The following is a 27313-nucleotide window of genomic DNA, read 5'->3' as shown; positions in this document are numbered from 1 at the left end:
CCTTTGGGTTCAAAGGTGGTGAATGGCAAAATCCCTTTACTGTTAAGAGCTGGTATTGATTTTCTGCATTGGGACTTCTGCCAATTTTATTGGGGAAATTACAAAATTTGAAGAGAGAACTGCCATTATTTTACAATGGCAATGTTTGTTGCCTGTTTTATGTATGACAGCCCTTTAAAAAACATGTATGAATATAGATGGTTTGGGGTGTATTAGAATTATCTGAAGTGATGTTTCCTTTTAATAAAATATATCACTACTTCCAGACATTTCACTGGCTGATTCTGAATGTCAGCCTTAGAGAATAATCAGTTCTGTCCAAATACAATGTTGTATGTTAAACAGTGTTGTATCTTCTCGGGCTTCCTTTTAAAATTTAATTTAAAATAGTATTTCCCCCAAAGTTTTAACTGTCTTAACATTCTTAAATATAAATTGAATAAAGACACTTGTATCAGTCAAGAATGGAGGTGCGTAAAACAGTTCAAATTTGAAATTCGTTTCAATCATTTTGGAACCATTTTAAGTTCAAGGTTATTTTGGTAGTTCTTAGTGAATTCTAACTTCATGTAAAAACTGTCAAGATCTGAACATTCTTCGGGCTTAATTAAAATTGTCCAGGAATCTTAGCTATGATATTTTAGCAGTTGTAAGTCATGCATTCATTGTAACAAAACAATGTATACCGAGTAAATGTTAATGATAGCTGGTTGTGATATTCTCTCATGCACACTTAATAATTTTGTTTGTACTAAAATGAGAATGGGAAAAGTTTGTGCCACTAAATTTATAAGATGAAGAAATGCTATTTCTGCATCTTGAAAAGGAGTCTCTTCATTCATCATTCATGATCTAGCAGGAGCAAGTATAGGTAGCCTTCTACTTACAACATTTCATTTAGTGACCGTTCAAAGTTACAATAGCACTGCAAGTTTTTCACACTTATGACCATTGCAGTAACTCCATGGGTCAGGTGACCAAAATTCAGGTGCTTGGCAACTGACTCGCATTTATGACCATTGCAGTGTCTCAGGGTCATGTGATCCCCTTTTACAACCTTCTGACAAGTGAAGTCAATGGGGCAGCCAGATTCACTTTACAACAGTGTCACTAACTTAACTGTGTTAAGTGACTCATTTAACAAATGTGGCAAGAAAGGTCAAAATGGGGCAAAATTAAGTGTCTCATTTAGCAACAGAAATGTTGGGTTCAATTGTGGTCGTAGATTGAGGGCTACCTGTATTGCTACAATCTTAATACATCCTGTCATTTTTATTACCCACTGCGTCATAAATAGAGAGGCTAATTCTTTATGGTACAGTAAAGCAAAATAATTATAGGAATCCTTAGTTTACTATTAACCCATGTTCATTTATTTTAATTGTGTAATAAAAGATTCAGGATTTATTCCTGGTGCTCCACTCAGAACTATCTACTTGGTGTGGCTCCTCCAAAAGAGTAGGATAGACTAGCTGAGTGCTATTGTTTGGCTTCCAATGTTTTCTTCATTAAATTTAACCAGAGAATCAAGTAAATTAGGATTGATACTGATCCTCTGGGTTGAGAGGAGGGGGAAACTTCACAAACGTTTAATTCTCCCTTTAACTACACAAGGCCTTTAATGTGAATTAGCTGCTTGGGGCTCAGTTTTCATTATGTTTACACAAAGGTTTGGAGGATTCAATTCAGCAGGATTTCCATTCAAATTTAGTTGTGCAATGCAGTACAGTACAGATAGTCCTTGACTTACAGCAGTTCATTTAGTGACTTCAAAGTTAAAATGGCACTGAAAAAAGTAATTTATGGCCATTTTTCACACTTATGACCATTGCAGATCCCCATCGTCCATGATCAAAATTCAGATCCTTGGCAGCTGGTTCATACTTATGATGGTTGCAATATCCTGTGGTCGTTTAATCACCTTTCTTGACCTCCTGACAAGCAAAGTCAATGGAGAAACTAGATTCACTTAACAACTTTGTTACTAATTTAACAATTGTGGTAATTTAACAATTGTGACAAGAAAGATTGTAAAATAGGGCAAAACTCACTTAACAAATGTCTCAGTTGGAGCTCGATTGCAGTTGTAAATCAAGGATTACCTGTAGTTACAATACAGGCAGACCTCAACTAAACCATTCGTTTAGTGACTGAGTTACATTGGCACTGAAAAAAGTGATATTGTTTTTCACATAACTATTGCAGCATCTGTATGATCATTTAATCAAATTCAGATATTGAGCAACTGGTTCATACTTTTGCAATGTCCCAGTCATGCAATCACTTTTTGGGAATGAGGAAGCCAGATTCACTTAACATCATGTTACTAATTTAACAACTGCAGTAATTCACTTACCTGTTGCAAGAAAGGTTGTAAAAGGAGGCAAAACTCACTTAACTACTATCTTCCCTAGCAACAGAAATTTTGGGCTCAGTTGTGATTGTAAGTTGAGGACTAATTATAGTGCTCAAGTGCACAACCTCACGCTCTTGGAGGAAAAGGTAGATTATAAACCTAACAAATACCAGTCATTATGACTTTGACTTATATGATTCCTCCTGCTTTAGCATATTAATTATCCTAATCTGCATTTTGGTTTTACCTATAAAGGACTGGTAAAGCCCTTCCTCCTGACATAGTATTTGTAAATTCCCCAAGCCACTACATCTTCTGTTTTAGACTATTATACTTACACACATCAGGATAGATGCAAGATTGTATGGTTTACGTTATTACAATAGTTACTGTAATTATAAAACTTTGGAAGTTGTGCAATCTTACTCCCACTTTAGGCAAGAAAGACAGATGTGTTACTTTTTGCCAGTCTCCTTCAACTCACATCACAGGACGGTGGTTGTGGGGACAATAGGAAGAGGAAGGAGTATTCAGGATATTTCCCCGCCTTGAGTTATTAACAAAGATAAAAAGACGGGATATAAATAAACACGGTAGTCGGTACGGGTAGTCCTTGACTTACAAACACAATTGAGCCCAAAATTTATGTTGCTAAGTGAGACAGTTGCCAAGCAAGTTTCGCCCCAATTTACGACCTTCCTTGCCATAGTTGTTAAGCAAATCGTTGCAGATGTTAAGTTAGTCACACGATTGTTAAGTGACTCCGGCTTCCCCATTGACTTTGTCAGGCGGATCTCGAAAGGTGATCACATGACCCCGGGACACTGCAACCAGTGGTGGGATTCAGCCAGTTCGCACCACTTTGGGAGAACCGGTTGTTAATTTCTGAGCAGTTTGGTGAATTGGTTGTTGGAAGAAATCATTAGGGCAGAGAACCGGTTGTTAAAATTATTTGAATCCCACCACTGACTGCAACCATCATAAACATGAGCCGGTTTCCAAGTTTCCAACCAAGGGCATGCTGCAATGGTCGTAAATGGTGAAAAACGATCATCGGTCACTTTTCTCAGTGTCATGCTAACTTTGAACAGTCACTAAATGAACCGCTGTAAGTCGAGGACTACCTGTATTTAAGTGGTTCACTTTTTTATTCTAAATATTGAAAAACGCAGCAGGTATTAGTAAACAGGACAGGCTTCTCCATGCTGACCAACGGCCCTGATGGCTGAGAAGTATGGGATTTGTATTCCAGCGCCCTAGGAAAGGGATATAGGAAGCCCCACGCCCTTCCAGCTAAATCCAGAGGTCGGAGCCAACCCCTCCGGTGGTGCCGGAGTGGGAGGGGCCATCGTGGCGGTACCTGCGCACCACGGCCTCCAATCGGAGCATCCTGAAAGGCGCACCGGGCGAGGGAGCCGCCACCGACCCTCATTCCGGAGAGAGCCAGGAGCTTTATCGGCAGCGGCGCGTCACCGACCCCAGAAGCGAGAGCGGAGCGGGTCACCTTTCCCGCCTTTCCCGAAGCAGGTCCTCTTTGGCCTCGGGCGCTGCGGGACGAGGTCGTGAGACGCGGTCCTCGCCTTGCGGTCTCTCCAAGGCGAAGGCGTGTCATCGCCGCCGCCGCCGCCGCCGCCGCCGAGAGCGCGCTTTCCTCGGACCGCAAAGGCGGGCTTGACCGACGGGCGCCAAGTCTCGAGAAGGTCCCGAGTTCGGCCCGACGAGAAAAAGGAGCGAGCGGAGGAATCGAGCTCGGAGTCCCAGCAGCGTTTCGGAGCAGCGGGTTTGTCGAGTGGAGTTCGGGGCAAGTTATCTTTCCGACACGCTTCCACGGTCCTGCCAGGCCAAGGGAGGGACACGTGTTTTTGGTCTGGCCTTGGGTCCTCCGGCTCTTCCCCGGAGCTCGGGGGACGCTCGATCCGAAGCGCGGGCGCTGCGGTCGGCTGGCTTTGGGACCTAAACCCCGAAAGCCTTTTTTTTTTTTTTCATCCACCCCCCCCTCCCCTTTCCAAGAGGCCTGTCCGTTTGCTTTGATCCAGAGTAGTGGGGCTGCATTGCCAAAAGCGGGTAGCGCTACAGCTATTGTGTTGCAGGGTTTTTCCTGAAAGGGTAAATAAAAACGTTTAGCGTTTGTAAACATCCGTTTTGCTCTTGAGCCACGTTAGCGCTGTTGCAAAACACCCCCCCCCCCAAAAAAAAAGCCCCAGAATGTGTGCTTCCACCCAGTTAGAACATTGCTGGAGCTTGCACAAGTTGTGCTGGTGGGTTGCACACCATTTCACGTATTCTGCTTTGATCTGCACCTTTCAGGGCATTGAACTTGGAGACTCCCCGGTTGGCAGCCCTGTTGTCCCCAGCCTGCCCAAAATCATGATTGAGGGGTTGTTGTTGTTGTTGTTGTTGTTGTTGTTGTTGTTTGTTGTTGTTGTTGTTGTTAAAGGCAAAGTCCACCTTTTCTTTAGGCACCAAAGGTAGCCTAGGTAACGGGTGGGTTCTAAAAATTTTTACTACCGGTTCTGTGGGCATGACTTGATGGTCATGTGACAATTCTTTAGGATTTAGCAGAGATACTGGTCTACCAGTCTACTCATTTGTTTTTGAAGGCACCGGTCTACTCATTTGTTTTTGGAGGCACCGGTCTACCACCACACTGCCTTTTAACATTGATCAGCTGTAGGGCGGCCCTTTGAAGCCTTTCCGATCAGCCGGGACTCAGGAGGCAGCAATAGATTGGGGGTGAGGCCAAATAAAAGGTAAGAATAACGCTGGGGGGGACGGGGGGGAGCAGAACCAGTTCGGTGACGTCATATCATCACCGCTACCGGCTCGGCGGAACCGGGAGGAACCCACCACTGCTAGGTAATGTAGGTAGTCCTTCACCACAACTGAACCCAAAATTTCCTAAGCAAGATAGTTGCTAAGTGGGGTTTGCCCTATTTTAATGACCTTTCTTGCCACCCTTAAGTGAATCACTGCAGTGGTTAAATTAGTTACACGGTTGTTAAGTGAATCTGGCTTCCCCATTGACTTTGCTTGACAGAAGGTTGCAAAAGGGAATCACATGACCCCGGGACACTGCAGCCATCATAAATACATGCCAGTTGCCAAGCATCCAAATTTTGATCACGTGACCATGGGGATGCTGCAATGGTTGTAAGTGGTCATAACTGTCATAAGTCATTTTTTTCAGTGCCACTGCCAAAAGCTTTGACGGTGAATGAATGACTGGCCCACAGTCCCCTTGAGGCTTATGATGGACTGACTCTCCCTAGTGGTAGTCCAATACTGTACCATAACCAGTGCCCCATGTTGCCTCTTAATCTGGGGTACAGTAATACTATTCCCAGCTAATCCAATCAAGGCTAATAAAATTGTAATCTAAATGTATCGGGAATATACATGATTGAAAGAAAGCATTTATTTTGGTGAATGGCTCACTTGTATTCATTACCGCTTAATTCTCAGGCATGTCCAGATGAAAATACTGGAAAATTTACTTCTATTTTTTTGTTTCACAACTATTAAGTATTTTCCATGGAAAATAAACATCACTTATAAGATATTTTGACCTACCCAGCCAAATAGTTAGTGTAGGGAAAGGATTTTTGTCCCATCCACATAGTTTTAGCTGAATTTTTGCTAGTTTATGCCTATTCTTCCTATTTCTTTGTCCATAATCTGACATACAGCTGTTTGAACTTCCTTAATTAAAGTGATGGGACAATTGATAAAATGTAATTGTTGTCTAGACGAAAACAGGATAGAAGAACAGTGTGAAATAAATATATAAATGGGTGATAAAGCTATTAAGCATTGTGTCAACTTCATTGACCCTGAGGGCCACATGCTTTGTATGGTGTATAAAATTGGCTACTTATTTAAGACGTTGCCTTTGAAAATCTAGTGAGCTCTTAGATGGTAGCAAAGAGATGGAAAAAAATTCAAATTTTGGCTACCAAATTAATGGCTCTCTGGATTTTAGCTGCCCTTATCTGGTAGCTATGGTCTCCAGGACTGCATTCCAGAAGAAGATAAAGCAATAGCTATTTTATTTGAGATTTCAGGGACTTTTAAGGAAAAAAATAAATATATTTAGCATTTGCAAATGCCTGCTTTGCTCTTATGCCTTGCTAGCGCCATTCCATAACAGCCCCAGAATGTGTGCTCCTCCCATTCTAAAGAAACGTTGGAGGTCGCAAAAGTTATACTGGTGCACAAAACTTATATGCTTACATAAAACTACTCTTGCAGTAGTTATTAGTTTAGCAATATTGGAAAGGTTATCTTCCTGTACTTTGCTTGGAAAGCAAGGGAGGAATGCAGATCTGCAACTCCAAATTTATTTCCTGGAGGCCTGAGTTTCTGTAAACCCTTAATTGCCAGGTATATTCTGCTTAAGGATATTTTGCTTAGAGTCATAAATGAAAGGTAAAATTTCATTTATGATTCAAGAAACTTTATAGATAAGATTGCTCAAGTGTACAAAAATATTCATGTTTGTGCATAATGCAACATTCTTAGCAGTGTTGTACCATTAATAGGTATTATATGTTCAAAGGCCATCATATACATTAACTGAGATAAGTGTATGCCTTGCATTGTAAACTAATCTAGTCATCCCATGTGTAACATAGGATCCAATTGATTTACTGAGCCAAAAAAAATTAGATGCCATAATTCAGAAGATGCCTAAAAGCAAAAACTATACCAAAGGTGCTTTTTCAAAAGGCAACTGTATTTTGTTTTTCCTTGAAGACGTTTCACTTCTCATCCAAGAAGTTTTTCATCTTCAAGGAAAAACAAACTCCATTTGTTGCCTTTTGAAAAAGCACCTTTGAGATAACCATGACCTGGATGATTGAGAATCTCTATAGACATTTAGCAAAAACTGTACTTTTCATTTACATTGAGCTCATTTACATTGAGCTTAAATTAAATCAGGAGAAATGGATCTATCCACAGAAGAATAAAAATGCTGTATGAAAGTCAGATCAGAAAATATACTCAAGGAATGTCCAGAATTTTGAAAGTGAGCTTTCTTGTTTGCAATATGAGATAAAGTTGAAAAGGGAGCACTTGCTTTTTCTCTGTGACTGTCAAGCTACTTAAGCTGTCAATTATTTCAGGAAAAATTGTGGTACCTGTTCAGAGTTCAAATATTTCATTAAAAAGCAATCTATCCCTATTGGTCAACCAAACATTTCAGAAATAACAATGGCTAGAAAGTTGGATTTCATCCTGGACTTGAAATCTTTCCAGCTCATTTGATGGCTTTGGTACACTTCTGACTGGATATATTGGATACCAGTTTTCATAACTCCTTAGCTGTCTGGGGATTAATGACTATATATTTTGTTGGAATCAACTTGGCGGGCTCATCATGAATGGCCGAATTAGAGAATACACAAACGCAGGTGCTTCTCGGGATGATGGCGCCCAGAGCTGACTCCGTCACCCTCTTTTATTAGTTATCAAAATACAGCGTCATCAGAAGGCGTTATTATGGCTACACATCTCATATTACATACAAGAAATAGAAAAGCATCCATATAAGTTTCACATTCTTACCTATTACAGTAAATCACGTGATTTCTAGGAAAGCGATACTTAAGGTAAAAACAAAACTTAACTCTGGCTATTTGCGAGGGGCCCCATCTCCTTTATCTGATTACTTCACTTCTTAGGAATGTTCTGCAAGGAGATAGGAGATGTCTCTGCCTTTGCAGGCACAGCCTATGTTAGAGAATGAATAGGGTCCTTCAGAGAGTATCCATATGAACCCGCTTTTCATAGTTTGATTATGTCGATGCTAAGCTCCATACAAGTGTCCAACCAGTTAAACTGGTCTATACATGTACTATGGCCACTGCATTCCCACATTTCCTCTGTTTTTGTTTTTTGCAACAGGGCTCAGCTGTGTTGTTATTATGATGTTCTCTTTATGCCTGGGAAACATGTCTATCATCATAGCAAACAAAGCAGGAATATATTGAATACTACAACATACAGAAATAAGCAAAGCAATGATCATGAGTACAGTAGACAATATGTTCTTCAGCCATCTGGTTTCTGCAAATGTTTTTAGCTCACCCATCCTTTTATTATGGTGAACAAAGTTAGTGGAAAAGTGGCCAGGAGATGTCAAACGAGGTAGGCCATCATGTTTCTGAGTTGTATTCCAGTTATGCATTTCCACAAATCGCTCACACAAATTGTAAATCCATCCGGTTTCAGGCACCCAAGAAAACCACATGTCAGGAGTTTGTAACCTCTGAGTTATCTTGGAAGCCCTATCTTGCAAGTCCCGAGCACCTTCTCTGACCACACCTGATTTCTTCCTCCAGTTCCAGAAGGGCTTTGGTTTCACTTATCAGGACGTCCTTCCTATTGGAGGGAATAAAACCTTTGCACATTTGCAGAAGGGAGGGGAGACATTGGATACAGCAACAAAGCAAAATAAGCAGTACAATTATAGATACAATAGTTGGCATAATTGATTTCAACCAAGAACCATCCAGGAGCCATGACCAAAGAGCAGTCCAGGTGTCAATGGCGCCAGATCCATTGGATGATAAGGGATTGTTTTTTGATCAAGTTTTCCATATGTTCTATGGTGTGAGTGATGTTATACTGATAATCAGATACATAGGTACAACAACATGAATGTATAAGGGCACAATTGCCTCCTTTAGCTAAGGCATATCGGTTTTGTAAGACTACCTCTCTGATTTCAGCCAGTTCTTTATTCATCAGCTTCAGCACCTTGATAGTCTCGTTGAACATATGTACTGTCCAGTTATTTAATAAATGAAGATCCCAATAGTTCATTGCCACCCGAGATTGGGCAAGATGCCTCTGGATATCTGAGTTTTTAATGAGCCACCCAGTGTCAGTGGTGGGTGTGGTTTGAAAAATAGGAGTAGTGGAGTTTGTCTGATTAGCAGCTATTTGAATGTCTTTTATTACTGTCCCATCATGATTGAATGTAGAGGCTGCTGACATGAAGGATCATGAGATGTAGGGGCAATAGATGCAAGATCGTGACTTAATTCCAGAATCCATGATATATAGTCTCTTTTATGCAATTGTTACAGAGGCCCATTGTTCTTATTCACTCCCCCCTCAGCTGGAAATGTCAATATGGGAACCTTAGGTGGTGGAGTAGATTTAGGTAGAAAGTAAGGACCTTGTACATAGACAATGCGTTTGTGGCAGGAGCGTTCTTACATGGTCACTTGAGAGTCCCAAAGCTAACAATGTCCAAGGCCATAAACAAATCATAGTCACTTATACGTGTGAAACAAAATTACTAGCAAAATCAGAAAAACAATTCTGCTAACATTAGTATGTGTAAGAAAGTGTTAAAATGTATATGTACAATGTGAAGGTAGTTTCCTCCTGATGAATATTCGCTGTGCGCAGGGGACCAACTTCCGGTGTAGTTCTGCAAAGCTGATGGTCACCACCTTGCGTTAAGAGTCTGTTGCCGGGAGGACTCAGCAAGATGTTTTTTCTCTTAAATCTCAGCACCAGGGGTTTCTCCTTCTTTTTGTTGTAAATGAAATGGTCTTACGTGTCTTTTGGGGATCCAAATGATGCGATCATTGTCCTGGACAGCAGCATATCCATGGCCCCAGGTAATAAGGTCAGCGGTCCTCTCTATGCAGGATCAGGTAGTTGGTGGAAATAGACCTTCGGTTTTAGGGTAGCTAATGGATAAGCAGAAAAATGACGGGTCGCAGCCGATGTGGGAGGCTGTCCAGTCAGGTTAAGGAAGTTCAAAGTATATAAACAAAGATTGAGTTTGTTTTGCATGGCTGGGAGGCCGAGGCATTTTTCCTCTTTCAATTTTATAAGCCAAATTTGTGTGTGATGGACCACTTGTTACAAAAGTCTGCAAAGGCAGTACTGGTGTACACAGGTCCATTGTCAGTTTTAAGTTCAATTGGGTGTCCCATCGATGCAGAAATCCGAATACAATGATTTATTACATGTTTGGTTGCTTCTCCCCTTTTTGGGAATGCCAATAATAAGTCCTGAATAAGTATCCAAGGAAACATGCAAATATTTCCATGGGGCAAAGATGGATACTGAGTTACATCCATTTGCCAGATTTCACAAGCTTTAAGTCCTCTAGGGTTTTACACCCATAGGGATAGAATGAGCTTGTTGACTACAGGTAGGACATTGTTGTATGATGGCAGTCGCTTCAGCTGCCGTGAGACCAAATTGTTTCGCTAATGCTTTTTTTTATTTTGATGAAAATAGGCATGACTGTCCCATGGTGTGATGGAAGATATAACCATGAGCGCAGTTGCAGCTTTGTCATTTCCCTCTTCCAATCTCTGTCTCTGCTACCCACAATATCTATAACCTTCCAATAAACAAATCTCCTTATAACACTAAACATTCAAGTCCTTCTCCCACTGCCATTCTGACTTCCAAGCCGGCTCAAGTCTGTGCAAACCAACTTTTTCTTAAACAATTCAACTCCTTCTCTGCACCAATATCTGATCGTCCTTTTAAATCTCCTTGTAAACAAGCATACTTCCAAAAGTCAACTTTCCGCTTTCCTTCATTAACTCTCTCTTACATTCCCTGTAACACTGGGTTCTTTGCATACCAGTCTTTATTCAAAATAGCACAATTATCTATTCACAGCCTACAATATCCAGTCAATCCTAAAAATTTCCTCAACTCTTCAGGTGTTATTTTCTTTCATTAATTAAATGTCCTATGTATTTTATCTCTCTTTCTACATATTGTAACTTCTAATTCATCTCTGTGATAATTCCAAGCAAACAAACAAATAGACAAACAACAGACAAACAAAGAACAAACATGCCATCTGTTAAGTATGCAAAATGCACGTAGACATAAAAACATTAAGGAGTATTTTGAGTCAATGCTCTGAAATAGAATTGGGTATGAAAGTATTTGAAACGTCAAAAATTTCCAGAAGGAAAAAGAAGGTATTTCATTCTGAGCCAAGACAGTGCTTTGCAAAGGCAGGTATCAGATATCACCCTTCACCCCCACCTTTCTCTGGCTCGTTCTCTGAGAGAAAAAAAAATGGTTAAAAGTACAAAGAAACAGTAGCCCCCCCCCCTCTTTCGTGCCTCTCATCTCCCAGGGAAAAAAAGGAGGGGGTGAGGGAAAGGAAAAAAATTTTAAAACAGACCTCAAGCCTCCCTTCTCCTCGGAGGGCAGGGAGAGAAAAGAAAAAAAAGTGCTTATACACAAAATTACATTTCATGCAATCCAATACACACCCATTCACATCTGTACTGCAATCAGACCTTTTGTATAATACATCCTTCATGCGAATCAGTCATTCAAATTATTTCAATGAACTAGTTTATTCCCAAAACAGTGAAAAAATTCAGGCAACAGTCATAATCACAAAAAGTGATATGGGCCCATAACCATTGCCCGGTTTTCCACAGTTTCAAGTTCAAACCCAGTCAATTTTTGCTGGCCAGCCAAGCATATCAATTCCACACATTATCATTATAGATGTACATCAACAAAATATTTTTAAACAGAAATCACTTCAAGTTGATTAGTTCAAATTATCTGAGTCTTCCCATTTAGACAGGCTCTAATTTTATTTCCTGCTAAACCCCGGGTGGGAAGAACAATAAACAATTTATTTATTTATTTATTTATTTATTTTTTCAGCCTAAGAAACATACTGAGAGTCAGAGATCAAATTAAAAGCTTGTTGAGAAAAAGTGTGAAAGCTAAGATAGTCGCAGACAATTAGTGTAAGATTCTTTCCAGATGTCGTCATGAGTATCCTTGTAAGCAATGGCTCCTCTGGAGAAAATCATTAAGCAAGTAAACCTAGGATCTTTAGGCAAATGATATGAAATACAGTTTACATAGTCAGTTAGAGCACACTGAAGAGATGAATTATTCTGAAGATAAAGGTGAAAGTCAGATTTTGAGATAGAAAGAATAATATTTATTAGATCAGTTCCATTTCTTCGACAGTCTGGCGTACGCCCCAAGGTTATAATTTCAACAATAGCTTAAATAAAGGGTAAAACATTTTTAGATGGTAATGAGACAAATAAAGCAATGTACCTTTTGCTGTTCTAAAACAGAATTAAATCTCCTGGCTTTTTTCTTTTAGTCAATAACTCAAATAATGGGCTAAGTAAATGCATGGGTAAAGAGAAATATGAGCAGTCCCAATTAATAGTACCCAGTAATTGTTGCAAATTTTACTTTGGGTAACTTTAAAAGCCGGAGCAGAAAGAGATTGCACATAGTTTATGCCCTATACAGATAAGAAGCGTACAGCTGTATTTTTTCTGGGGCAATGTGCAATTCATTTACACATAAATCATTTTGTATTTTCAAAAAGCCAATTAGGTTGTATTTTTTGTGCTCCAATTAAAATGTCATCTATACGATGATAACCAGGGTTTTGAGGGCTAGATGTTACAGACATGCCCCCACTTTTTGGATTTTTACACTTTTCCTTGAGGTTTGCTGCCTGGTGATGAAGCAGTCTTTCAACAAAGTCTGAAAAGGAACCATTAACAGTGTCCTGAAGGTTTTTTCTTTTTCTTTTTTTGCATCATTAAACACTCTATAACTAATCTCCAGAGTGCAAAAAATTTTTTAAGGGCTGGGGAGGTGCGTGGAGGCATGTTCCCATCTGCTTCCACATATTCACTTTTAAAGAGCCCTTTTCCAGTTAAGCCAGATAATATTGCCAATTGTATTTTAGAAGGTAAATCAAATTCTTTCACGGGCAGGACTTTCCCGTTATCTTTTTAAAACAATGATTGAGGACTTGGCCAATTCTCTAAGTTCGGGGAGATACGTAACCTGAGGCTTAGAGAATTCTGCCCCCATACTCACGATTTATGGGAGGGTGCTTCGTTCGCAGACGACCTGCCCTGGTTTGCAGAGGCTTTTTTTTCCAGCCGAATGAGTATGAGGGTGCCAAGAGACGTGCTCGATCCATGAATCACGTCGGGGTCACCATATGTTGGAATCAACTTGGCGGGCTCATCATGAATGGCCGAATTAGAGAATACACAAACGCAGGTGCTTCTCGGGATGATGGCGCCCAGAGCTGACTCCGTCACCCTCTTTTATTAGTTATCAAAATACAGCGTCATCAGAAGGCGTTATTATGGCTACACATCTCATATTACATACAAGAAATAGAAAAGCATCCATATAAGTTTCACATTCTTACCTATTACAGTAAATCACGTGATTTCTAGGAAAGCGATACTTAAGGTAAAAACAAAACTTAACTCTGGCTATTTGCGAGGGGCCCCATCTCCTTTATCTGATTACTTTACTTAGGAATGTTCTGCAAGGAGATAGGAGATGTCTCTGCCTTTGCAGGCACAGCCTATGTTAGAGAATGAATAGGGCCCTTCAGAGAGTATCCATATGAACCCGCTTTTCATAGTTTGATTATGTCGATGCTAAGCTCCATACAAGTGTCCAACCAGTTAAACTGGTCTATACATGTACTATGGCCACTGCATTCCCACAATATTTGTTTGAAGAAATAATTTCAAAATACAGCTTACCTTTTGTTTTTTAAGATGGCTCCAAGGCTAGGTATTTTGCAGAGTCTGTCAATAGTAGCTAGTTTTAGCATGTTGTAGCAGGTTGATGGTTTGGACTGGAACCAGCTTGTAAAGTTGGGTTGTGACATGATGGAGTTCCAATGAATTTGGATTCATCTTTTGAGCTCGATGGACGTTACTTCCTGTTGAGCCCGCACAACTTGTTTTTCTTATAAGCTGTGTTGCAGCTTGGGGCAGGCTGTGTTGCTCTTGGTGCCTGGGATTTATGGGTTTATCTTTTTCTGGGTTGCTGCTGTGACAGGACCATCGTCCCTGAGAACCAGCAATTGGACAATCAGATTGGGTGCACCAGGTATGTGGAACAATACCGTATGGACCAGTTATGGCCTACCGAGCAGTGTTAGGCTGTGTGGCAACCGAGAGGAGCACAACAATGGTGACTGAAGATTTTTTTAACATGGCTGTGTGGAATCAGTGAGCTCAGGTGTGATGATTGCTAAGACAACAGAGGTAGGTGAGATGGTCCAGGTGTCAAACTCGCAGCCCACAGGCCAGATGTGTCACATGCTGGCCACACCCACGCCCGGTTTAGCAAAGGGGGGAAAAGTTGTGATACGTCACGTGACGTCACCGTGTCGACACAAGTTTGATATCCCTGGTCCAGCTGAACCCTTGATAGCCGCCTGGAATGGGAGAGCAGCTATGGCTTTGGATCGGATTGCGCCTGAGTGGCCTCTACACAATGGATCCCGGAATTCTCCTTGGTATATACAGAATAGCTTAAGAGGTCCAAGAGGCAATCTAGAATGACACTGGCAAGCAACAAAGAGCGAAGATGTTGAACAGCTGCGATTAGTGCCTAGCTACTGGCAATAAAGATGGCAAAACTATTATTTCTCTGCCTTTATTGCCTCTGCAGATAGCAAGCCAGCAGCCCTGTTTCCGGTAACCCAGTCCCTCCTTGGAGGGAGTCATTCTGAGTTTATCTCCAGAGATACTGTGAGGGATACACTGATTATCTAGTGGATAAAGTTGCTTGGGTTTGCTGTGTTGAATTCCAGCCTTGGTGCAGGGCAGGGGTGAAATGTAAAATCTGTTACTACCGGTTCTGTGGGCGTGGCTTGGTGGAGGGGTTAATGTGAGTGGGTGGGCGTGGCCAACTTTTTTTTTTTTAACTTTTCAAAGTATTTTTTTCTAATGCTTTGAAAAGCCTCTCTGCCGATCAGGAACTTAGCTGGGATCATCAGAGAGGCTTTTTAAAAAATGCCTCTCTGCCGATCAGGGAACTCAGCTGGGATCGTCAGAGACTTTTCAAAGCATTTTTTTTACCACCTCTTCGGCCAAGAGGTTGCAGAAAAAAATGCTTTGAAAAGCCTCTGATGATCCCAGCTGAGCCACGCGATCATCAGAGGCTTTTTTTTTTTACTTTTAAAAGCATTTTTTTCATCGGAAGAGGTTGTAGAAAAAATGCTTTTAAAAGTAAAAAAAAAAAGCCTCTGATGATCATGCGGCTCAGCTGGGCATGGTGGGGGTGGGGGCAGAGGATTTTTGTTACCAGTTCTCCAAACCACCCGCCACCATCACTACCGGATCAGGTGAACCGGGAGCATTTCACCCCTGGTGCAGGGCCAGTAGAGGTTAGAGGGCTGGGTCTTACATGGTTATCTGGGAGGAGTTCAATCCTGCTGAAGTTGAGAAAGAGAACAGGGTTCTCACAGCTGTCAGTTCGGCCACCTCTGTGTTAGATCCTTGCCTCTCCTGGATAGACAAGGCTGCCTGGGAGGAGACGTGTGATTGGGCCTGGGCAATAGTTACAGGTAGTCCTCCACTTACAACCATTCGTTTAGTGATTGTTCAAAGTTACAACAGCACTGATAGAAGTGACTTATGACCTCTCCTCTTATTTAATATCTTCACGAGGCCGCCAGGTGACGTGATCTGAAGTTTGGAGTGAGTTGTCAGCTGGTTTTGTTGGCACCTTTGGATTATAATATCTCTTCATTTCTACTTGTACTTAATTTTATTTTGTTTTTCTCTTTTTATATTGTATTTTAATTGTTGGTTAACTGTTTTGATGATGGTTCACTAGCCATAGTCACTAATTTGAGATAAATTGAATAAATAAATAAAGTAATTCTTTATCGTTAGAAATAGAACATGTTGCACAATTAAAATAGAGTTGCTCAGTTATTATTTGGAGATCTGCCCATCTAGGTCTTCTGCTCTGCTTTTAGTTTCCCAATTTTCCATCTGCTGCAGAAAGTAATACTCTCTTATCTTATCCCCCAACAGCTGTTGGTGTCTTTTTTTTCAACTATGGGCTGGCAGAAACTGCAGCTGAATGTCTCTCAGGGCTGTTTTTAAAAACTTACTCTATGATAGGATCTTTGGGTTATATCCGAGCACTTTTAAAAAAAACAATAAGTAGTTAGGCTAAATGCTTTTTGCTTAGTCAAAATCAGATGAAGAACAGCTTCCCTGAATCTTATTCTCAAACCTGCCTGCCTGCCTGTATACAAAAATTTACAGCTTTTACAGGAATTGTAGCGTCCCATCAAATATACAAACTTGGCAAACTACTTTTTAAGTTTCCTGTTATTAAAACAAATTGAGGAGGAGGAGGAGCTGCATAGTTTTGCCTAAAATTAAGACTGCTGTTTCCTACTCTGATTGGGATTGTTCATGAATTGAATAATAATTTTATTGCATTTATATACCTGCCCAACTTCCAGCAGCTCTGGGCTGTGTACAATTGTTAAAATATTTTTTAAAAACAAACAACAATAGAGTAAACATAAATAATAGAAGACAAAGGGAAAACAGTTGTAAAGAGAAACAGAAAGGAAGAAAAGGGTATCATTTGTACTCTTCAAAGGCCTGGACAAAGAGCCAGGTCTTTAAAGGCCCTTCAAAATCCTAGTTGGGTGGATGCCATTTGAATTTTGGGGTGGGGGATGGGGGGAATCTCAGTCCAGAGGGCAGGGGCAGCAGAGAAAATACACTTGTATTTTCAGTAAATGCCATTGCTTAATCGATGGAACCTGGAGCATGCCAATCCTGCCAAATGGAATCAGTTGGGCCAATACTATAAGAACTAAAGCATCTATTAAAAAGAAACCTAACATCCTTTTCCTGTAATTTAGTGGTTTTATATATATATATATTTTATTCAACAGCATACTAGTGAAGTGACTATTTAATGGGCATATCCATCATCTTGGCACGTCCTGATAACAATTAGCTTTCCAAACTGCTTTCTAGGAATAGCTGTTTAAAAATAGATTTGAATATTTTCTGTGCTAATCTCCAGCCATATTTTGATTTATAATGCTTACCGAGCCTAAGCCAATGTATGTATTTGCCAGGAGTAAAGTTAAGGAGAAGCATTTGATTTTTCAAAGGTGCCTATAGTAGGCATTTGTGAGATTTTTTCCCCCCTTTTTGAAATAACTTTTGCTGATTCTCTCTTTTGCATATAGATTTGGGGAAGATGTTGCTGTCCAGATCCAGCAGAAATGGTTTCTGTACCCTTCAGAGAACATGCTGGTATGAAAAAAGAATTACTCATTTGAAAGCATATTTATAGTGAAGGGAAACTTTTAATTCTGAACAATACATCCAAATTCAGAATTCCTGCTACCTATAATTCTGTCAAAGTGGATGCAAAAAGCTACAGTCCAGAACACTTTGTCAACTGGAATCTTAGACATGGTGGCAATAATTAAAAGTTATTATCAAAGATACTTTTTATTAATGCTGTCTTGATGAAGTTAGAAGGGGTTCAGCTAAGAAGAATAATGAGATAATCTCAATATTCATTGTGTCATTATATTAAGATTGCTCATAAGTTATTAGAATATCATTGTTGACCATTTCCTTTTAGAATTATTTTTAGACATTGAACTTGTTTCTACATTACTGATACCTTATAGCAGGGCTGTCAAACTCTTGGCCCACAGACCGGATGTGTCACGTATTGGCCACACCCGGTTTAGCAAAGGGGGGAAAAGTCCCGATACGTCCCATGACGATACCGTGATAACGCGAGTTTGACACCCCTGCCTTAGACGATTGAAAAAAAGACAGTAACGCTCAAAAGGTTTTCTTTTTAGACTGTTGATACTGTTTTAAAAAGTCTAAATTACCCAAATTTTAATCTCAGGCAAGACTAAATCAGTTTGATTAAATAATAGCAATCTTGCAAGAGCTTATCTTGGTCTATCAACTTCTTCTTGTTCTCTTTTCAAACCTGTCCCAACTCTATCCTGCCATTTCCCCTCCCTCTCAGATAGTGTTACAGATTATTAATAAAAAATGTACAACTTCATAAAAACAAATCCAGACACCTTACCCCAACTTACCTAAATAATATTATTTCAGTCTGTTTGCCTTGGCTCCTTGCACTGATATATATAGGCCTCTAATCTTATCTATAAACGTTTCCTTTCCCTTTTAGCAGGGCTTCTGCCTCTACAGTTCCAGACCAAGGATACAAACTTAGAGATCTTTTTTATTGCTCATTCGTTTTCACCTTGAGTGGAGGCAAACATTAATCAGTAATGTTTGAGATTCCTGGAAAGCAGATATCTGACTCCGATGCTTTTGATTGCAAAAGTCATGTTCAGACGTTTCGGCTCTTCTACAAAGATTGAGCAATCCAAGCCTAGCAGAAAAGTTTCCTTTTTTAAAAAATAATTGATAGTGTACTGCTGGATTTTGTGCATGCTAAAATAGAGCCGGCAGTGACATGTTAAGCTTCTTGAAAAATTTGATCCATGCGCTTTGGTTATATTGCAGTCTTGGAGGCCAAACTCATTCTGACTTTAAAGGCCCAAATGTTGTTGTTGTTTTTTAAAGAAAATTGCAAAAACTTTCAATTGCAAAAACTTTCCTTGCCTCTGCTTTCAGGGAAATGTTTTTCCTTTTTCTAATCATAATCCGGAAGGTGCTTTCTTGTTGACTTTATTTTGAATGTTTCAGAAGCTTGCAACATGTGGTGAACGCAAGCTACTCTCAAAAACAAAGCCGAACTCTGCCAAGTCAAGAAGGCCAGCCAAGGAACTGAACAAACTCTTGCGTTGGAGATCTGGCAACTCACCCTCTAGGTTGCCTGTTCATACTATTCTCTCTGGAAATAGGAAACCACCCTTTTGTTTTAAGAAGATTTATTTGAAAGCAGGTTAGGGGGATTCTTAGGTTTTGTTGCTTGGAGACCAGAAAAGAGTTCCCTCTGCTTCCTGGCAGCCTTCTGTAATGCTTTCTCCCCCTCCTCCTTCTTCCAGTAATGGATTTCTACACTTTCCTTTGCCGTTGCTTTTCTCTGTTTGCATCACAGGCTTTGTAAGTGTGGCACATGATTCATCACATTCAAAAAGCTCATAGTTGTGACCCAGTACATTTAAAGGACGCCGGGACACCTCTTCTTAAATGGCTGCTTGCAGAATAGAATATGTGCTTTGTAGGATCAGAAAGGACTCAACCATGGTTTGTAAAACTCAACTTGAGAACCATTTGTCATTACCATCCATGAAGATCTATAGGTAAAATAGCTTTGGCAGGCTGCTTGGTAACCTGAAGCCCTTCAGACCATAGAGCAGCCCTGCTAGACGGGATCAAGCATCCGTCTGATTTGGCCTGCTATCTTTTGTGGACCACAATCGTTTAGTTCCAGGAACTGTGCAAACTGGGTGGCAGTTCAACTGAACAGCTGATCCATGTTGCTTGTCCCTAATGCTCAGAGACACAGCTTCTAGCTTCTTTTTTTTCCTCCCTCTGTTTTGAGAGACCTCTTAAGATAGTAGGTGACATATTGTCTTTCTTTGAGAAATTATTATGATATTTCTCTGATCTTTCATTAAGAAAGGCTCAACTTGTGTGGAGTGTTTCTGTGTGTATATGTCTTCTTAAAGTATTGCATTTCTTTTTTTCCTTACAGGTTAAGAGAGATGCCTTGGAGAAACTGTCCTCCCACTTATTGGGTGCGGCTCCCCTTCTGTGCCCATAGCACTTGGAACAGTGCTGGCAGCAGGAGGCGCAGGCTGATGGTAGCAGCGGGAGCAGGCCTGGGTGTGTGCAGCATCTTGGCTTATGGAAACCGCCATTGGCAGGTGAGGGAGTGAAAGATGGCACTACATGTCACACAGGAATGGAATGAGGAAGTCTTCAGGCTGCTGGGGAAGGGTGATGTTGAAACTCTGCTTCAGTTGAGACTTCCTAAATGCTTAAGAAATAGTGACTGAAAGGCCCTATTACTGAAGGGGCCCAAAGGCATGTCCCACATGCAGTCACTGTGAGGCCTTTTGTGGCCAAAGAATGGATAGAGTCAAATATTAGTTCCCTCCTTAGCTTGGCACAGATGCCTCCAGGCAGCCATTTTGCTGCTTAAAACTGCTTAAACTGCACCCCCATGTAGGCCCTGGCATCCCCTATTTTTGGACTGTGGTCTGGACATTTTCAAACCATGCCTGGTAGGCCTCTTGAGTTGAGAGAAACATCTCTGAATACTGTCAATGAAGATTCATAGTCATCCAGATAGAATTATCTGGAAGAAGTTAAATCATGACGGCTGGACTTATTTCCTTGTTGGTTTGAGACATTTAGTTGTCCATCCAAGCAGCTTCTTCAGTCTGAACAATTTGGTTAGAGGAATCTGAGTAGGCAAAGAGAGTCGCTGGAATGTGCCAGCTCCAAATCCCCGTGTACTGTTCCTTTCCTGATTGCCTCTTTTGGTTTTCTCGCAGGCAGCCACGGCTGAGCCTCCAACAGCCACTACCTCATTCCCTCGCTTCACCCGAGAAGAAGTGGCCCGCCATCATAATGAAGCAAATCAGGTGTGGGTGACTTACGGCAATGATGTTTTTGATGTCACCAATTTCTTAGAGCTTCACCCTGGCGGCAAAAGCAAGATTCTTCTGGCAGCAGGCGGGGCTTTGGAACCCTTTTGGGCACTCTATGCTATGCATAAACAAGATCATGTCCAAGAGATCCTTCAAGAATATAAGATAGGAGAGCTGAGCCCAGAAGAGCCTCCTCTGCCAAGCCCAGATGACCCTTATGCCAACGACCCTCCGCGCCACCCGGCCCTCCGAGTCAATACCCTCAAGCCCTTCAATGCAGAACCTCCGCCAGAGCTACTGGCAGAATATTTTTTGACCCCTAACCAGCTCTTCTTCAAGCGTAACCATCTCCCAGTACCAGTTGTGGACCCAGAAGCCTATCGCCTGTGTATTCAGAGTCCCTCTGGACAGACCCTGTCCTTCTCTTTGCAAGATCTGAAGCAGAATTTTCCAAAGTACGAGGTTACTGCCACCATACAGTGTGCTGGCAATCGCCGGGCAGAGTTAAATGCCGTCCAGAATACCAACCGGCTCGGGTGGAACATTGGGGCCATTAGCAATGCCTGTTGGGGTGGTGCCCGGCTTCGGGATGTTCTAATGCAAGCTGGGTATCAACCAGGGTATGAGGGCCATGTCTCCTTTGAGGGCCTGGACAAGGATCATAGTGGCACTGTATATGGAGCCTCTATCCCTTTTCAGAAAGCCATGAGTCCAGATGTGGATGTCCTCTTGGCATATGAGATGAATGGGGAGGAGCTGCCTCGAGACCATGGGTTTCCTCTGAGAGTTATTGTGCCAGGAGTGGTGGGGGCTCGTCATGTAAAATGGGTGGCTCGGATTACAGTGGGGCCAGAGGAAAGCAAAAGCCACTGGCAGCAAAAGGATTACAAAGGATTTTCTTCTTCTGTAACCTGGGAGACAGTGGATTTCTCCAAGGCACCTGCCATTCAAGAGATGCCCATCCAGTCTGCCATCACTGAGCCATCTTCTAAGACATCTGTCTCTCCTGGAGAGCTCAAGGTGAAGGGCTATGCCTGGAGTGGTGGGGGACAGAGGGTGATCCGTGTAGATGTCTCCCTGGATGGTGGGAAAAACTGGCAAGAGGCAACGCTAACTGGTGAGGAGCAGCTGCCTGGCCAAGCTTGGGCTTGGAAGCTTTGGCAGCTGGATACTTTTGTGCCTCCTGGAACCAAGGAATTGAACATTGTCTGCAAGGCTGTGGACACCAGCTACAATGTGCAACCTGAACGTGTGGAACCACTCTGGAACACTTTGGGAGTCCTCAACAATGCTTGGCATCAGGTCCGTGTCCCCGTGGAAGAGGAGTGAGAGGCCTGACTGGGCCTAGAAGCATTGAGGACTGCATCTTGGCTTCTCTAATTTTTTCTGCTGCTGCAGGGACATTAGCCCCTGCTCCTGGAAGAAACCAAGAAGAAGAGTTGAGTCCTTGAACAGTGGTCTGGTTCTGGTCTTCTTTCCTCATTCTCTGTGCAATTCCTGTGATTGTACAATTTAGGGGCTAAGGCAGGGGTGGGATGGGCAACTATGGCCTTTTACGACCTGTGGACTTCAACTCCCAGAATTCCTGAACCAGCCATGCTGGTTTAGGAATTCTGAGAATTGAAGTCCACAGGTCGTAAAGGGGTTATAGTCTAAGGTGTTTATTTTCTTCTTCTAAGGGTGTGTTGGTCTCAGAAGTTTTGCTTGCTCTCCTTCACTTAGCTTTCTCCTTAACGGAGTCCACTTTCCTCAGGAATTTTGGATTTGGACTTTTATACTCTTTAGAATTCTTTCAGTTGTCAAAGTTTACCAAAGCGTTTGCTGGCTGGAGATCTTTTTTAGGGTACCCCTCCAAAGATTTATTAATGGTATTGGAGCGCTTGACTCTAAACTAAATATCCCATCTTTTTAGGAACATAGGCCATTTTATTACCTTACTTTCTCCATTCTGTGTGATGCCAACTTTGGCCTTGCCGTATTTAGTGCCTTCAGCTATTTTATGGGAGAACTTGAGGAGTCGATATTTTTCTCACAATTAACGCTGAGGAGTATCGGAAACTTAGCATTTTCCTTTAAAGACCTGGGAGCCTTGCCCCACGTCAAGTCTGCCAATCAGTTCTTGCTGCATGAATACACCACAGCAACTCTTGTAAACTATTATTCTGGGCAGGTTTTGTGGTCGCCTAGAATCTGTAATATTGGCGTAAAAAAACCTGTTCTTCCCAATTGCTTTGATCTACTCTCAAGAAACACAGACTTGCTCATGCCTGGCTTAGTGGTTTCCCCTCTGTATTTCAAATGTTGGTGAGTTGTAACCTTGGTCAGCATGTCTTCATTAATTTTGTTGCTATAATTTTATTTATTTAGTAAACAACTTTAGACAGCTGTCCAACTCACACAGAGATAACTCCACGTGACTTAATAAGATTTTTAAAAACCCACCATGTAACAAAACCCACCCCACCCCCATGACAGCAACAAGACAATCAAATCAGCCATTTGATTGTCTCCATCTTCCATTCATGGCTCCCAGGCCTCCTGACAAAGCCACATTTTTAGGGTTTTTTGGAAAAGCGGCAGGCTGGGGACCACCCATTCCTTTTGGGGAATAATGTTCCATAAAGAAGGGACCACCAGTGAGAAGACCTTTTTTTGTGGTCCCACCAGATAATAATCCTTAATTGATGAGACCTCTAACATGCCCTGCCTTTCTGTTCTGGGTGTTATTTCTTGGTTTGGTTAGTGCACCTCCAGATTCTGCTGAAATAAGAGCTGTTTCTAATTTCTCATTTTTACATAAAATAGATTAGTTGTCCCAGGTATAAAACTGAATAGGATTCCTGAGCCATTGGCAGTCTGGGGAGAAGAGTAGATTTCATCAGCTGTTATCCTCACTAGAATTCTTTTCTTGTCTGGGGACCGACCCATGTTCTTTATTTATAGAGAAGGGCCCGGACATGCACTTTGAGAAACACTTTAAATTAAGTCTCCTGAGCCAGCAGGTTTCACAGAGAGAATGGATCAAGATGAGAGGCTGCTACATAGGGGGATCCTGTTTTATGAAAAACAGCCAGGCAAGCAGGGGGGCTTTAGGCAGAAAAAGTTAACATTTTCTTTGCATAGCCTGAGCTTCACAGAGGGGCTCATATTGCCACACGAGTTGCTGCTCTTGGTGGTAGCAAATATTTAATTTTTCTTCCAGGTCGTGCCGGGATCCATTTTCCTACAAAGAAATCTTCTCTGTGCCATCTTGACCATGTTTGTATCTTCCTATCACCTTTCTTGACTTACAACCATTCATTTAATGACCGTTTGAACTTACAATGGCACTAAAAAAAGTGACTTATGACCATTTTTCACACTTATGACCGTTGCAGCATTCCCATGGTCAAAATTCAGGTGCTTGGCAATTGCTTCATATTTATGATGGTTGCAGTGTTCCAGGGTGATGTGATCAGCTTTTGCGACCTTCGGACCTTCACCTGTCCGAAATCCAAGATACAAGGCTCAGTATCTCAGCATTGAGGAAGGGAAAGGAAGCTGTGGACCTTCCTATAAGGTGCTAAACCATAGTTTAACCATGATCTAATAAGCCATAAATGGTGCTGTATGACTCATGAAGTTATGAACCATGCTTTATAACTGGGTTCACAAAACATTCTAGTTCAAACCAACCACACAACAGCTCAAGGTATCATTGGGCCGAGTTCCTTTTCACTACCCAACATTGAATTTTTGTTACATTACTTTTTGTTCCCTTTCACTCAGGGCCATCCTGTTTGAGAGCCGTAGATCAAAACAGCTGGGGCGGGGGGGGGGCATCAGGCTTGCCCGCAGGGGGTCCTGCAGAAGCTCTTCTGATTGCTTTGTTGCTCTGCTGTCAGTTCAAGACAGCAGCTAGATTGATTCCTCCACGTTGAGTAATGAGTTTGTCTGCAGTTCTCCTGCATGTCAGCACTGCAGCACGGCTGTATCAATCCTCAATGGTAGAGAAAAGGGTTAATGGAGGGAGAGCATTGCTGTGGATGTATTGTCTTCCCATTTTTAATAGGCTAAAGCCAAAAAAACAGAATGAAAAAGTATCAGATGAAAGTTCTCTTATAACACTTCCCAAGCTCTGGAATTTAATTTTGGTTAAAAAAACAAACAAAAAGAAAGCATGCATCCTCCCATAAAAAGTGGTTTGTGTTCTTTTTTTACCCTTTTTTTAAAAAGATACTATTTGCTGCCCTCTATTGGGAGTGGTAGGAAATGGTTTTATCTCAATTATTCTCTCCTCTTGTTGGGGACTTGTAGAAAGTCTAGGGCTAAATGGATCTTCCTCACTGCCACATATAGCACTTTGTAAGGAAAAAAACAATTGGGAATTGTTTTATTTTTGCTGAGCTAACTGCTCACAAACTCTTCTGCTCGGTTATATCTTGGATCCTAGGATCATCAGTGGTGGAGAAAGGACCTTTCAGTAATTCAGCAACAGAGGCTAACTCCATGTAGGCTGATGTTGGATCATGATAACTCTCACTCTCAGGCCAAAATTAACTACTTGGAAATGGCTGAATGCAGAGCAGTACCTCGAGCGGTGCTGCATTGAGAAAGCTGGCTTGATACGGCATCATGATTCAAGCAAAGCCGAAGCATTTTTGGAAACCCAGTACAAACATATATTGGATAAGAGCTAACGGACATGGAATCTCCCAAGTCAAAATTCTGAAATTTTGAAATGAGGAACTTGCCATATCTTTTCACCATTAATGGAGACCAACCCAAGTTAAGCCTTTCTGTTCTTGGGTTGAAGTCACTCTCTCTGAAAAAAAAAATGGAAAACTAATGTTAGAGGGGTTTTTTGTTTGTTTCCTTTGTTTTTAACTTTCTAACTTGGTTGTATTTATAACATGGCAAATAAGATGGGTGTATTTGGCTTTAAGAAATTCCAGTGAGAAGTTCGGATTTCTCTCACCATTGCCCTTCCTCTGGGGTTGATCTGCAGAAATTCTCCAGACTGTTTCACAAAAACTAGACAGTCAAAACTTGGGCAATACATATAGTGAGATACAAATTAATACATAACAGATGGATACGTAACTGAAATAATGTTTTTTGCTATAATAATGTGATGGCAGCCCAGAGTTCTCCTTTCTGAACTGCCCTAGTGTAATCAAATGTGTGAATGACCTTGGGGACGAAGGAAAAAGATGCTGCCTAAGAAACAACTAGGCAAGAGAAGGGGGAGAGACCCTAAGAGTTTAATGATCAGAGCAAAAATTTAGGAAGGACCTACCCTAATTGATCAGCCAGTTAAAAGTGATGACGGAATTTGTACCTTTAGATTTAGAAGATTCTTTAATGTAACCTTACAATAAAGTAGAATTAGTTCATCTAGTCCTGTTTCCTGTCTGGTTTATCTGGGAAGGCTGATACTTAAGAGCATGTACTCCTTCCCTTATAAGCATCCCTGATCATAGCTAGGGGGCAAAATTACAAGAAGCTGTTTCAGGACCTTAAAAAGAGTCAAAATAAGAAAGAAGCTGCCCTTTTATTTTCTCATGCCCAATGCTGATTTTCTCAGTTCCACTGTCCCCTTAGCCAATGGGGGAACCCCAGGATCGAACAAGTACAATCAAGGAGAGAGATTAAAGGTGATGAAACAAAATGTTTGCCCATTGTTTCAAAATGATAAGTCAACAGGGAAGTCATTTCTATAATGTTCAGGGCTATTCCCTCAGGTAGATGTTCTGTTGCTCAAGGAGTTCCAGTTAATTAGCCAGAAAGAACAAACAAATAATTGCCCTTATAGAACTTGTTGCCCTTCCTGTGTTTGAGACTACAGTTCTCATAATCTGTTTAGCCTTTAGTGGTGATTGTAAGGACATCAGGTAGGCTATAACTAAAAGACTGTCCAGACTGCTGGCTGTGAAGGAGTCAAGGGCCTTGTCCACTCACTATGGCTGACCCTACAAGACAGCCTTCTCCAAGCTGGAGATGTTGAAAGTTCTACAATACATCTGGATTGCATCACTTTGAAGAGAGATCTCAGGAAATGCCACCACATCTATAAGCACAGTTTATATTTTGTTGGTTGGTTTTAAGAATGACATAGAATCAGCAGCCTGAAAATATGATGAGAACTTCTAGTTATATCAGGTTGCAGACTCTACCTCTGTTCATAGCGAGTGCAGTTTTATCCACTGGAGCTTTCTTGCGCTGTATTTCAGGCTGTGGAAATTTCTGTCTTTGCAATCTAAACAGACCAACTGATCTTCAAGTTGGTCTGGGAAGCTGCTGGGTCTTCAAGCAGCTGGGAAGAAATAAATGGTAATCCTCTGGATATCATTAAGTGTCCTGAGCAGTCTGAACCCACCTGCAGAAGCCAGTATAACTATATAGTGATTCCATATATTCCATTTGTGATCTGTCTTCATTCCAAGCTTATATAGGAGGCTGATGCCTTAATTTATTATTTTTATTTTTATTTTTGCTTTAATTTATATGCCGCCCTTCTCTGGAGACTCAGGGCGGCTTACAATGCATTAAGCAATGGCCTTCATACTTTTGTATATTTA

General features: G+C 41.3%; 1 protein-coding gene across 2 annotated transcripts; it reads left to right on the top strand.

Annotated features, from left to right (window-relative positions):
* Positions 1-4010: 4010 nt before the first annotated feature.
* Positions 4011-26132, top strand: SUOX (sulfite oxidase). 2 transcript variants are annotated; one of them, XM_070937750.1, is made up of 5 exons: positions 4011-4136; positions 17397-17463; positions 19853-20024; positions 20658-22055; positions 23956-26132. In XM_070937750.1, exons 2-5 carry the CDS (start codon positions 17408-17410, stop codon positions 24037-24039), a joined length of 1710 nt encoding a protein of 569 aa, XP_070793851.1. In that variant the 5' UTR covers positions 4011-4136; positions 17397-17407; the 3' UTR covers positions 24040-26132. The 2 variants fall into 2 exon arrangements, with proteins under 2 accessions (XP_070793851.1, XP_070793852.1); XM_070937751.1 differs by lacking the exon at positions 4011-4136 and adding an exon at positions 15575-15734 and having other exon boundaries at positions 20658-24041.
* Positions 26133-27313: the final 1181 nt, after the last annotated feature.

Source organism: Pituophis catenifer, unplaced genomic scaffold (genome assembly GCF_029215685.1).
Source record: "Pituophis catenifer annectens isolate HBS135680 unplaced genomic scaffold, rPitCat1.0.hap2 SCAF_2, whole genome shotgun sequence".
Lineage (NCBI taxonomy): Eukaryota > Metazoa > Chordata > Lepidosauria > Squamata > Colubridae > Pituophis > Pituophis catenifer.
Note: the sequence above shows the minus strand (reverse complement) of the source record. Positions and strands in the feature narration are given on the sequence as shown.

What these genes read in the sequence shown, in the direction of transcription:
- SUOX (XM_070937751.1), top strand. Translation starts at nt 15,575, where the DNA reads ATGGTTATCTGGGAGGAGTTCAATCCTGCTGAAGTTGAGAAAGAGAAC. An exon ending in GGCCTGGGCAATAGTTACAG is followed by an intron (nt 15,735 to 17,396) that starts GTAGTCCTCCAC and finishes TTTTGCATATAG; the next exon opens with ATTTGGGGAAGATGTTGCTG. An exon ending in ATGGAAACCGCCATTGGCAG is followed by an intron (nt 20,025 to 20,657) that starts GTGAGGGAGTGA and finishes GTTTTCTCGCAG; the next exon opens with GCAGCCACGGCTGAGCCTCC.